Source organism: Cyphomyrmex costatus, unplaced genomic scaffold (assembly GCF_001594065.2).
Source record: "Cyphomyrmex costatus isolate MS0001 unplaced genomic scaffold, Ccosl1.0 scaffold36, whole genome shotgun sequence".
Lineage (NCBI taxonomy): Eukaryota > Metazoa > Arthropoda > Insecta > Hymenoptera > Formicidae > Cyphomyrmex > Cyphomyrmex costatus.
In genome coordinates this window covers 456,257-468,542 of record NW_017277774.1, presented here as the reverse complement: position 1 = coordinate 468,542, position 12,286 = coordinate 456,257, and the positions used below count along the sequence as shown (strand labels likewise).

Genomic DNA, 12,286 nt, shown 5'->3' with positions numbered 1-12,286 from the left:
TATATATATGCAAAAATGTTTAATATATCTTTTTTATTATAAATAAAAATCTCAAATAATAATATATACCCCTCAAAAATAATAATACAGAAACAATCACTTAATATTGTCATAAATCTCAATAATGATATAGAAATATTTTACTTAAAGTTAATTTGTATTCCATCAAATTTAAAACACAAAATGCAATATCTTTAACTATTCCTTTATCTTTTGCACTCATTAATCGTTTGCTTACTTGTAACATTCGCTCGTCGGTTTCACTATATTCGCCGATCCCGCCATTCTCTGAATAGTCTCATGTATAGAATATTTTTTCGTAGCACATGCTCCAAGGATCGCTGCGCCTACCAAAACCGATTCTCGCTCCACGGGGCAAAGTACCGGTAACGCCAACACATCAGCTTGTATTTGGATAAACAGTGGATTTTGACTGAGTCCACCGCAAACTAGTATACTCTCTATGTTATGGCCGGCCGTCGATAATACTTCAATTATATGCTTTGTACCGTACTAAAAATTAATATAATATTAATTAGAAAATATATTACTTTATCAATTATCTGCTAATGCTTAATAGTCAACGTTTTATTTTCTGAACTAAAATCTCATTGTGAATAAGATGATTTTAATAACAAAAATTACTTGTAATATCTAATTTTAATAAAGTATATTAGTTTTAAAAAAATATTCGTGTATTTTCACACAGAATATATAAAATAGTGCAGACAATGATTTAGATAAAATCTTTGGACATTATGGCTTTTAATGAATTAGAATATTTTTAATTTGCTTTTAACGTACCGTTAGTGCCTGTACCGTTGCCAAGTATAATAACGCTAGGTTTTCTTGATCCACAGATAAAGATAATCCAGATATCTACGATATAAATAAATAATATATATAGTATAAAATTGTATCCATCTTTTTATATCAATATAAAATTCATTGAAAGAACGTGTGTTTGAATACCATTCCTTTCAATGTTGGATCAGCAAGAGGCGAACGATTACCATGGAAATCCGGCCATACATGTATATCTTTCGTCAGATATGACACGTTCTGCAGATTCTTCTGCTCAGCCATAACGTGCAACAATTCGGACAAGTACTGTTGAATATGCCTGAAATAAATTCGTTTTCGTACATTTGTTCATAATCTTGTTCTGATGAACTCACTTATTGCCGCTCAAAGACATCAGGATTCCTGGTGTCGCGGGGTGCGTATCAATTACATGATCGAGCAGTTTTCCGGTAGCACTTTGACCGCCCTCATTGAGCCAGAAACCGGGTACCATCGCGCTGTAGTACGGGCCCCAAACGCCATTTACAAATATCTTGTTCTCATTCACTATCATATGACAAGTTGAAGTGCCGCAAATCAAAGCTAAAAATTACAACATATTTTATATTAATTCTTTTTCTTCTTAACTGCGTAATGCATATTGTAAACATCTTGCGTACCCAATCGGTTGGAGAAATTCGGAGACACATCTGATGCGTAACATCCAATCATTCCAAGACCACCGGCGTGTGCATCAATCAACGAGGTTCCAACCGGTGTTCCTTTCAATAATCCCAATTCTGCCGCAGCTTTCGTCGACAGTCCGGATTCAATCGCATCACCAGGTACCCTTACATCGTTTCCTTAACATTAATAATGATCTTTATTAAGATAGGGATTCAACCATAAAAAAAATTCTTGTGTTTTATATATTCAAATATCATATAATAACCGCCATGTTCAACAGAATGTTTATTTTGCATTATTGGAAATTTTCTTCGCGCTGATTGGATTATATTTTTAAATATACAGAAATAGTTTTATCTCAAAACTTTCAACGATTGCAAAATAAACATTTTGTTGAACAAATTGAAGTTAACAATTTGGATAATTTCTTAATATACCTATTTTTCGCCAATTATCTCTTTTCAGATCTCGTAAATTGAGCTGTTCAAAGAAATCTTCATCCCATCCGTTCTTACCAATGGGATTAGCGCTGTAGTTCCACTTACACACTAACGAACACAATGATCTAAAACAAAAATGAAGAATTTGTTTGTTCTGCTTTCTTTTTCATTCATTAAAGAATTTAACGAGGATTTATACCGTGATTCTGATTCAGTGGCTTTCCATGTTAAGAAGTCCGGTAGATCAAACAGTATCGCAGTAGAATTCCAGGAAGCAGGCAAATTCTTTTTGAGCCACATCATTTTCGGCGTTTGCATCTCTAGAGAAACTTTGCCGCCTACATATTGCAATGCATCGTGACCCATAGAGTTAATAAAATCAGCTTCCTCATGCGCTCTGTGATCCATCCATAGTATGACATTTTGTTTCTCCTGTCCTGAACAATTAACATATTAATTTTCTATATCACAATAATATTACTACTGTTACACGAATTTGACACAAAGTTTCAATAAGAAAGAAATAGCTATCCATTCCTTGTACCTGTAGGACTAACTGTTATTGGTAAACCTGCTTCATCTACAGCCACCATTGAGCAAGTAGCATCGAATCCAACTCCTTTAACATCTTTTGCAGAGATATCAGCAACAACTGACTGCAAACGGAATAAAATCACAATCTGATATTATACCCGTATAATTATATGCGCCGTTGCAAAAATCTAATTTTACCTTAACAACGTGGCACACGGCACTCCAAATGTTATCGGATGACTGTTCATAAAAGTTTGGTGCAGGATGAAATATCTCAAGCGGACATGTAGCCACCTTCTTTATCTTTCCACTCAAAGTAACCAGAGCTGCTCGGACGCTTCCTGTCCCCACGTCCACTCCCACAAAGAAATCCATGTCGGTTGCAGCTGTAGATAGATTGCATCTGCAATCTCACGTTGAGCAAAATTGACTAAGTGCTCCGTGTTCAACTTAGGCATGAACTGTAAGGAGGAAGCAACCATCAGCCAACCATACTGCGTGCGTTAATCATCGACACATATTCTAAGATGACATGACCCTGAGATAACATTAATTGCGAAGTAGATATGGAGTGAGTAAAGTCTTCAAATATAGTATAGAGTGTTATCAGCTAATACTTAATTCTTTGATCCAAAAACACACGTACAAATGCCACATCAGTGAACACAAGTAGAACATGATTTACTTGTTTCTTGTAGCTCATCGGCAGCTATAGAATAGCTTTAACAGCAATTAATAAAATAACATATGGTGTAATTGACACTTCAAATAACAGAATATCTCAGGATCAAAATTATTAGGCAAAACTATTGCTTTGTTTGCGACATAGTGATCATAATTTGAAGTTCAAAGATGTACAGGAACACATCTTTCCATAAATTATCTTGACCTTATAATCACCGCACACTCCTAAGACTTATGACTGCCACGTTTCGCTCTGCTATACTTACATATTTAAATAAGTCACTGTTGTCACATACTTAGTGAAAGTATTGACAATCACTTTAATCGACGTCACGGTAATATAACGTGACATCGCGATATCACTCGACCTGCTCTCCGGCGAGGAGACACGTAGGACCGGCGCGTGATGGATGTGAAAAACACCCTGCACCGCCGTTGTGTGAAAACTGCTGCATATTGGCTCTTGCTGTGCACGCACGTGTACCGTACCAAGCTGTGCGCTTGATACCAGTAAGACCTAGCCGTACCTGAGTACGCACCGGACGCACGTGTAGCTGATGTGCGTGGGCACGTATAGTTTGCGTCCGCTTTGTATAGTTCACGTTCATTTCCATTCCGCCGCGGAGTAACGCAGTCCGACGACAGGAACTTAGGTTACAATCTTACAGTACTGTTGTCGTTGGGATAACCTGAAACATGGTCCGCTTCAAAAACAGGTGACTCCTAGTACTACCTGTACTATACATACTTGTACTAAAATTGTTAAGTTTCCAATTTAGTTTTAACCGTATACGAGGTTTCCTTATTTCTGTCTGTCATGTTTATTTAGATACATCGTTTTCACAATAAAGCCAAGTAACGACAGTGATGACAAGCAGGCGGCATGGAAGAATACACATGTGTCTAATGCAATTAAATTGAAAGTGCAACAATTGTTTGGTGATGTTGGAGTTGCAGCGATAATGGATGGCTTTGATGGTAATTTAAATGTTAATTGTTATGTTGGATGTGTTAGTTCTTTAGATATTTGAACTCTATTTATATATAAATTTCTCCATTTATTCTGTGTGTATGTATAACACACACACAAAATAAATGGAGAGATTTTTAGAGTGAGAGAAAATTATTTCAAATAAGAATAGACATGTTTTTAATCTATACAATACAATTCTCTTTAAATAATTTAGTCTCCATATATTTAGTTTTAATTTTGTTATACATAGATATATGTATAAAACAAAGTAAAATATAACACTTTTGTCTTTGTATAATAACAATTTTAAAAAAAGTCATGTATACATAATAATACATAGTTATATATTATATTATCTTTACATAAATTTGAATTAAGAATGTATCAAGTCTTTATCAACTAAAATTAGAAATTTATTTACTTTCTTTGTATAAATGAATGTTTACACATAGGAAATTTAATAATGGTCAATATCTATATAAACTTTTCTCATTTTATGTTAATTATTTCTTAAAAACATGTTTACTTCTTACTGAAATAATTTTGGACCCAGGTTCTAAATTGCTGTTAAACCTTTTGTATTATTTTTAAATATACAATGTAGAAAGATCTGTAATTTTTTTCATAATTTTTTTCATTTTATTAAAAAATATGTGCAATACATCCTTAATATATGTTCTTGGTATATTTTTAAGCTTAAATACAAGTTTGTTTTTTGTTGCAGCAAAATACTGTAACGTACAAACAAAGATAGCAATAGTAAGACTGAGGCATGGGCCTCATAAATATGCATTACATGCTATTCCGCTGGTAAACGATGTAGGTGGACGACTAGTCAAAACAAAGATCCTGTATGTAGGAGCAACTCTGAAACATTGTTTCCTTTTTATCAGAGTAAGATTTGCAACATTCATCCATTTCACTTGTGTTTAATTGAGAAAGAAAAATATTTCCATTCCTCTATTTCTCTTAGAAACATCAGGAAAGGAAGTTGGAACAGTTATGGTCAAAATTGCCAACAGAAGCCGACAAGAAACGGATGGAGACTTTTCTGATGACTCTGACCCCTGCTATGAAGGACTTCAAGTAAAAATCATTGTTATAAATAATATTTATTTTTGTTTTAGATTTATAAGTAAAAATAAATGTTGTTTTCTAATATAACTCATGAGTTAGTTCAATACATTAATTAATATCTGGTCACAAAGCAACTCCATGAACTTCTACGTTTATATACTGAACACAACAAGATAAGCAACGTCATTAAATTACCTCTCTTATTTCTTAAATTTTGGCTTGAAGTTTGATTTATACTTCAATGTCCATTTTTATCAATATAAATTAACTTTAATCTTAATTCAACTTGTAATCTTCTTTTTCATTCTTAGGGCTGGTTCCACCAATGCAAGATTAACTTTAATCCCAGTTTAACTTACTCTTTATCTCATTCTTATATAACTTAAAAAAATGAAAAACAAATTGACTCGAGATTACAGTTAATCTTATATTCGTGGAACCGAGCCTTAGACTTAAGAAAAGATTAACAGTTAATTAAATCGAAATTTAAAATAAAACTTTGGTAGAAACGAGTATAAAGTTTTTTTTAGAGATGCCTCTCTAATACGATGCCGTTATCTGCAGAGAATATCTTTAGCGATCGGACCACAAGGATCGTTGCCACCTCTCGCCAGCTGTCGCTGTTCGTTGCTGGAGGTTTCCCTTCTCGCCCGCCATCGCCGCGGTGTATCCCGCCGTTATCCTGCCGTTTACCGTGCACTCATTCGGATCAGTTCAAAAATCGTTTCGGAGCGTTCGTTGTCGACAACGAGACGACTCCAAAGCTATCCTCCGCGATCCGTTGTGAACTAGAAACACGTATCTGCAATTCGCAATCGACGAGGAACCGGGAGAGGTGTATCGAGAGAGAGAAAAAGGGATTCCCGAGAAAACTGCGGATGTTGATGCGCGGGACCGTTCTCGCCCCCCCGCAATCATTGTATTTACGTTGGACGGTTTTAACGAACGGCAAAATATAACAAGAGACTCCGGCATCGACCACATCTTCCGGAATCGTGATACTTTGTGTGCAACCGCACTGTTCCAGCCAGGATAATCGTCGCTGCGGTACACACCGGCAAGTTTCGAGGTAAGCTTTTCCTGCTCTCCTCCTCGCCTATCGATCATACAGTTTAGACTCGCTCCTGCTCTCTTGGATCCACCCTTCCGTTACGACCTGGATGATGATTGCCGTAGACTTGTAGGTGAAATCCCATTTCGATCATTGACGACGACGTTCTGGGGCAAATTTTCGCGACGTCTGGCAAAAATTATGACGTACACGTCGAGCATTAGCGTGGAAAAACATGGACGAGCTACCTCGCTATATTTACATGATCCTTGACATTCAATCCTTAATCATTCTGTACATCTAAAAGAAGATAATTCTTGATATTCAATCTTTAACTGTAGGCGTTGCTGCGTTGAATTCTGAGGGCTCTTGTTTTTAAATACAAAAGAAAAGGGAATTGCAAAAATAATCTTCATTCTATACTGCTGCATTTTGTTTTATTTTTAATTGTGTTTAGATAAAGTTTTATTTGTTTTTTTTTTTTAGAAAATATATATAATTGATTAAAGTTTCAAAATAAGAGAGACAAAAACTATATAATTTAATATTTTTTATAATTTTATATTTTTTTAAATAATTGTTAGCGTTGAACCTTCAATTATGGAGATAATATTTATGTGAAGTCTTGGGGATTAATAATTTTAAATTTTAAAAAGGAAAATGAATGCAGCTGCTCCACTGTATATATCTACTTAATGCTGCAAGGCAGATGTCCCCAGTAAACACCAACTAACAGTAACAACATCACTGTTATAATTTCATACTCAACAATGTAACTGTTTCATAGAACATAGAGTTATATGTTTAAAATGTTGGAAATTGTAATACTAGTATTGGAAATTGTATTACTGTTAGTTGGTTTTTTCTGAATTGATGCGTAAGAGTTGAGGATCATTTTTTTTTTTTTTTTTTTGAGATAAAACATTCAGAGGAAGAATAATTGTCATCATGGTAATATCTTTCATGTAAATCTGGAGGAAAGTTTTCATAAATCGCAGGATTGATCTTAGCTTTCTCTTTCATCCTTAGTATGTGGTCGAGAACAAATTGCTTACAGATGCTCGCTTACAGATGTCTCTTGCTCTTTTCTTCTTTTTTTTTGTCTGAGAAAGAAGAGCTTTTTCTCCAAAAAGGGGAAGATTCGTTCGTTTTTCGAGCGCAGAAAGTGCAGTTAAAAACAGACGGTGTTTATAGTTATGTTACGTCATCAAGATTCTGTTTACATAACAAATCGTTAAATCGAATCGCATCGCAGAAAGACTCGGAAACGTGTGGTTGTTTATAAGTAAAACTGACGAGATAAATTAAGGATAATGATTTAAATACGATCAAATCACACATGTACCTACAATAGATAATCGAGCAAATATTATTACGACGTATGAATATTCTTAGAATAAGAAACAACGCGCGTATTTTCCGCATAATTGTTTGCCTTTATTGCCTTTTCTTTTTTTGCTTGACGATCTCGAGCAGTGTACCTACAGTGTTTCATCACTTCTGATTTATATAAAATTTCAAGAGTGAAAGTGGATTTAATCTACAAATCCGATTTGCAAGAGGAATTTAAAAATGTCGTATCTGGAATGGATCGTACAAATTGTGGACTCGACTGGTTCCTCAATCCTCGGGTGCAATCCAGACTGGTATTCGTATTCGATTCTTATATTTAAAATTATCTCAAGTACAGTCCTTAAACTTTTATGAAGTAATCAGAGAGCTGTATTAACATCTCAAACATTACTTGAGATAGTTTTAAAATAAGGACGAATTATGAATACCGGTCGTCCTGGTCTTTAACGCAATTTGTTTCGGCGCGGTCGAATATCTTCAATGGTCACTATATATATATACACGTCGTCCGAAAGAAAACACTGAAAGTTTGCTTTTAATTTCCATCCCGCTTTTCTGCGTTACGGGGAATTAATCGTCGAACAATAGCTCTCGATCTCGTATCTTCTAAATGCATTACTCTTGTGAGAACGCAATTTAGATAGAAAGCCGCCAACTTATTTATCACTCTGACGATAGAGTCGTTTGCCAAAGCGAACGCAAGTCGCAAATGAAAGAAAGAACTAAAGCTTATTCTACAACAGGGTTGCAAGGCGTAAGCTGTAAGAAATTAACCAATCACAGTCAATTATTTTTCTCATATTCAACCGTGATTCAATTTCTTATGGCTCATGAATACTAACATCTCTTGTGATTGTAGAATAGGATAATTGAGTAAAGCAACGTGGCCGGATGATCCTGGCCGTATATCTAACTTCTGCAACGTGACGAGATCACAAGCTTTCGCGTTACAGCAAGTAATTAAAAAAAAAGTCATGTTCCGACGTGTAGGATGAAATTGTATCTTACTTTCGCGTCCGTGCAAAGGAAACTCTGCGGTCGCGCGGAATAATCTAAGGCGAATGAGTCTCGGAGAAAAGCGCGCGCGGGTGAGACGTTTTATGGCTGTTACGGTGATGCGATCGCGAGCTTCCGCTCGCCTATTAATTCGCTAATTAGCGCAAGTCCATACGCGGTGTCGAAGATCTCTTATACGATAATTATGTTCGGTCAGTTAACGAGTGGCCTTAAAAACTTTCACGTACTTTTGCCGCCGGTACAGCCCCCACGACACGTATATGGTGATTTAATGTAATTTGATATGTTTTTACATGTTTTTTTTTTATTACAGCAATTATGTATAAACTGGGACTCGCGAAGAATTCTGAGATTTTCTCTTTCTTTTTTAATCCTGTACATTACGCGAAAAACAACTTTCTTCGCTTAGTACATATGAAAACTTTTTGCACCTGTGTATCTTTTTATTTAAGTCCATCAAGTATCAAAGTAGAATAGTTTTAGAAAAGTTACTTTTATTAAGATCTATTTTAATTACTGTACCAGGAAAACAGCAAGTCTCTCTACATTGTACAAACATTTGACATACTAATGTTCGAAGAAGCGAGTCACATGCAGCATGTAGCAAATGCACTGGATAAGATTCGTTCGCATAAGCGAGCCGCGTGGAATGATTTTAGCGAACAGACGATAAATATATCCACATGGCATGGACCCCGAGAAAGAGAAAGAGAAGGAACCGGGACTGAACTCGAGACTCCGAATCGAGTCTCTTGAGAGGGAAAGAAGGAATGGAATGTTTCTCACTTCTCTTTGCTTTCACAAGCCATGTTTTGATGATTTCTTTGACATGCTACGCGAACAACAGCAACATTGCACACGTCAATTACCGACAATCGTCTCACATTAGCGTTTCCTGCATTCTACGACTGTTCCTTAATTTTTCCTTAATTCTTTCTACTTTCATTGTCAGACAACAAAAAGCTTTTCGTTCATGATTAAGATGTGTAAATCAAGATATTTATATATGATAAAGGAACATTTTCTTTCGCATATGAATTCGTATTTTTAAAAAATCTAAGAAATATTATTTTACCCGAAAATCCTGTGGAAGTCTAAAAATGCGAGTGAGCATTTTTATAGAGGTAAATATTGAAATGGCATTGTAGATCTCAGGGAGGAAGTTCTCGTAAATCGCGGGACTAATCTCTCGTACTGCGATATTCAAGAATACTAAGGATTACTGTCGTTCATAAATAGAATTATCTTCCCCGCAGCAGTTGCCCCATGTGTGACCGCCGTCCATTTACTGAAATATCTCGGTAACCGTTGTATCCAGTGCACTCAGTCGCTTGCAATTTACATTAAGGGGGTACCAAACAAAGTACTAATCTCTTAATTCCCAGATTCACACGAGAGTAACATTAATAAGCTGCATTCGGAATTTATTATTTTGATAGAAAGTTGGTCGAATAACTTTTGGAACTTTTTTTTCAAAAACTGAAAATTTTAATTAATTGATTAAAATATATCTTTATCGTATTTTTAGGAACACATGATACAATTGAGGAGGACTTTTGTTTACCAACCGACTGAAAGTGTCGTAATTTTATACATCCATATCTTCGGACAGAGAAATTTTCCAGTTACGGGCTTCGTATGGTTGCCAGGAATAGTTTACAACCGATATCCTATCTATCGATCACACACTGTGCTCTTAAGAAACGGCGTTGCTAGCTTTATTCGTGTCTAAATTTAAATCGACTTTGTGTTTAGTCTCTCATCGCTATTTTCTACATTTATTTCGTATGTAAAATACTGAAACTTGCTAATGTTTGGGTGAGTAGATTTATTACGTTCCTTATTTATTATTTGGATCTCTGAGATCGTTTCAGTTTAATACACTAGAATACAAGGTAGATGAATTTGACTTAGCGCATAAATAACTTCGTATATAATTTTTGTTTAATTAATATATAATAATTGTATTACTAATAATAATTATTTTTATAATTATTGATGTAGGAATTAACGAAATATTCATTAAAAGTTATATTGGATTTCAAAATTAGAGTAATAATAATTAGTAAAAGTTTAACCATCTTAATAGTAAAATATATTTAAGATTTAAATTAAATTTATTTTATAAATAACTTTTTTATGTAGAAATTATAATTAATAGAAAAAGTGGAAACGAAAAAAGATATTTACACAATGATTTATATGCGTGAATAATATATTAGGCAGCATTAAATACAGTCATTTAATAAATCTATTTCTTATATTTATGTTGAACATAGTTTTCGTACTAATAATAGTTTGATGTAGATTTAAAGAATTCTAAAGAGAAACACAGCACAAGAAGCAATTCTTTTAAATTATTTATTTCACAAAATAATTTATTTCTATATGTATGATAATGACATGGGAACTTCGCAATTTTGTGTACATACTTTTCTAAAATAATAAATAAAAAACATCACATAGACAAAAAATGTGATACCAATAAATTGGAAGTAACAATTAATAATATAGTAGACTATCTAAGTAACTATTAATAGTTTGTACTTTCAAGCGCTATCGATTTCGAAATTGCAACCAGTCTCGACTTTGTTAAGAAAGCTTCTTTAAAATGTTCAATAAAATTAAAATATTCTTGGCAGTTTTAAGAAACACAAATAAGAGCTTTGCGTGGAATTATATGTAGTCAGCTGCTAATCGCGCCTGATCGTTTATTTTTCTAGGAAGAGATATTTCTACGTAGCACCACCTAAGAAACTTCAGTTACATCACTTGAGTTCGATATTCGTACCCGAAGTTCTCGACACACTTTTCGTCACGGGACGACCACGGGAATTAACGATCAACGAAGAATCGCCGAAGCGTTTCGTTACGCATTGACCGTCGCTTTGGATCTTCGTGATGATCTTCGTAACGGTTGGATGCCGCAAGGATTTCCGTGTTTCCTCGTTGCGCTTTCCGTATTCCCTTTGACTCCTCTCCTTCATATCGTTCAAGATATTGTCCATATGCGGCATTCCGTGATCATCTTCGCATTCTGGTATCTTGTTAATAATTTCCTTAGATTCTAATGGACACATACAGTCTTGCACGTAGGTCTCCCTACTTCTTTGTTCTTTCGTAGACCCTCTCTCTTTTTCTCTTTTCGAGTCTGTTTCAGAACTCGAATCAAGGATCACCTTTCCGCCGTCGCCCACGAATTTTACCTTTTCTTTAGAAGAGTCCGGTCCAAGAAGGACCCGTCCGCCGTCGCCAATATATTCGATATCGCCCACGTTATGATTTACATGTAGCTTACAACCGTCACCGATGATGTGAATGCTGCCAGAATTCTTCGATAGAACGATCCAGCAACCATCGCCTGTGATCTCCAACACACGGTGATTCGAATGCATTCTGACGACGAGCCCGTCGCCGTGGAATCGCTTGATACCATCATCCTCGTCAGAAGAGTGCTTCCAATGTCTTGTAGAATCGCTCTCAATCTTCCGTTCCTTCCTCTTCATATCCGACTGCTCATTGATGCGAGAGATCGTCATTGGTAATTGAGAATTATCACCTCTCTCCGTCGATAGAAAATATCTTACTCGACAGATATTTGTTCCGTGATAAATATAACAATTATCCAATTGTTGCACAATTGTCAGATGATTTATTATATAAGTAATATACTAATTATTATACTAA

The 12,286-nt window shown here is 35.1% G+C and overlaps 3 protein-coding genes across 3 annotated transcripts; 1 reads left to right on the top strand and 2 right to left on the bottom strand.

The window, feature by feature from the left end:
• Nucleotides 1-198: 198 nt before the first annotated feature.
• Nucleotides 199-3,659, bottom strand: LOC108776400 (FGGY carbohydrate kinase domain-containing protein). Its single transcript, XM_018543000.1, has 10 exons — nucleotides 3,395-3,659; nucleotides 2,643-2,905; nucleotides 2,455-2,566; nucleotides 2,110-2,347; nucleotides 1,908-2,035; nucleotides 1,464-1,646; nucleotides 1,179-1,386; nucleotides 973-1,123; nucleotides 805-879; nucleotides 199-513 (listed from the first exon to the last, which is right to left on the bottom strand). The coding sequence occupies exons 2-10, from the start codon at nucleotides 2,817-2,819 to the stop codon at nucleotides 235-237; spliced, it is 1,551 nt and encodes a 516-aa protein (XP_018398502.1). The 5' UTR covers nucleotides 2,820-2,905; nucleotides 3,395-3,659; the 3' UTR covers nucleotides 199-234.
• Nucleotides 3,660-3,710: 51 nt separating this feature from the next.
• Pop5 (POP5 ribonuclease P/MRP subunit) lies at nucleotides 3,711-5,191 on the top strand. Its single transcript, XM_018543096.1, has 4 exons — nucleotides 3,711-3,844; nucleotides 3,958-4,106; nucleotides 4,826-4,995; nucleotides 5,075-5,191. The coding sequence occupies exons 1-4, from the start codon at nucleotides 3,825-3,827 to the stop codon at nucleotides 5,189-5,191; spliced, it is 456 nt and encodes a 151-aa protein (XP_018398598.1). The 5' UTR covers nucleotides 3,711-3,824.
• Nucleotides 5,192-11,367: 6,176 nt separating this feature from the next.
• LOC108776370 (uncharacterized) lies at nucleotides 11,368-12,286 on the bottom strand. The gene has a single exon (XM_018542968.1). It carries the CDS (start codon nucleotides 12,136-12,138, stop codon nucleotides 11,368-11,370), a length of 771 nt encoding a protein of 256 aa, XP_018398470.1. The 5' UTR covers nucleotides 12,139-12,286.

What these genes read in the sequence shown, in the direction of transcription:
- LOC108776370 (XM_018542968.1), bottom strand. Translation starts at nt 12,138, where the DNA reads ATGACGATCTCTCGCATCAATGAGCAGTCGGATATGAAGAGGAAGGAA.
- Pop5 (XM_018543096.1), top strand. Translation starts at nt 3,825, where the DNA reads ATGGTCCGCTTCAAAAACAG. An exon ending in GATAATGGATGGCTTTGATG is followed by an intron (nt 4,107 to 4,825) that starts GTAATTTAAATG and finishes TTTTTGTTGCAG; the next exon opens with CAAAATACTGTAACGTACAA. An exon ending in ATTGTTTCCTTTTTATCAGA is followed by an intron (nt 4,996 to 5,074) that starts GTAAGATTTGCA and finishes TATTTCTCTTAG; the next exon opens with AAACATCAGGAAAGGAAGTT.
- LOC108776400 (XM_018543000.1), bottom strand. Translation starts at nt 2,819, where the DNA reads ATGGATTTCTTTGTGGGAGTGGACGTGGGGACAGGAAGCGTCCGAGCA. An exon ending in GAATTTCTCCAACCGATTGG is followed by an intron (nt 1,387 to 1,463) that starts GTACGCAAGATG and finishes TGTAATTTTTAG; the next exon opens with CTTTGATTTGCGGCACTTCA. An exon ending in CAACGGTACAGGCACTAACG is followed by an intron (nt 514 to 804) that starts GTACGTTAAAAG and finishes ATTAATTTTTAG; the next exon opens with TACGGTACAAAGCATATAAT.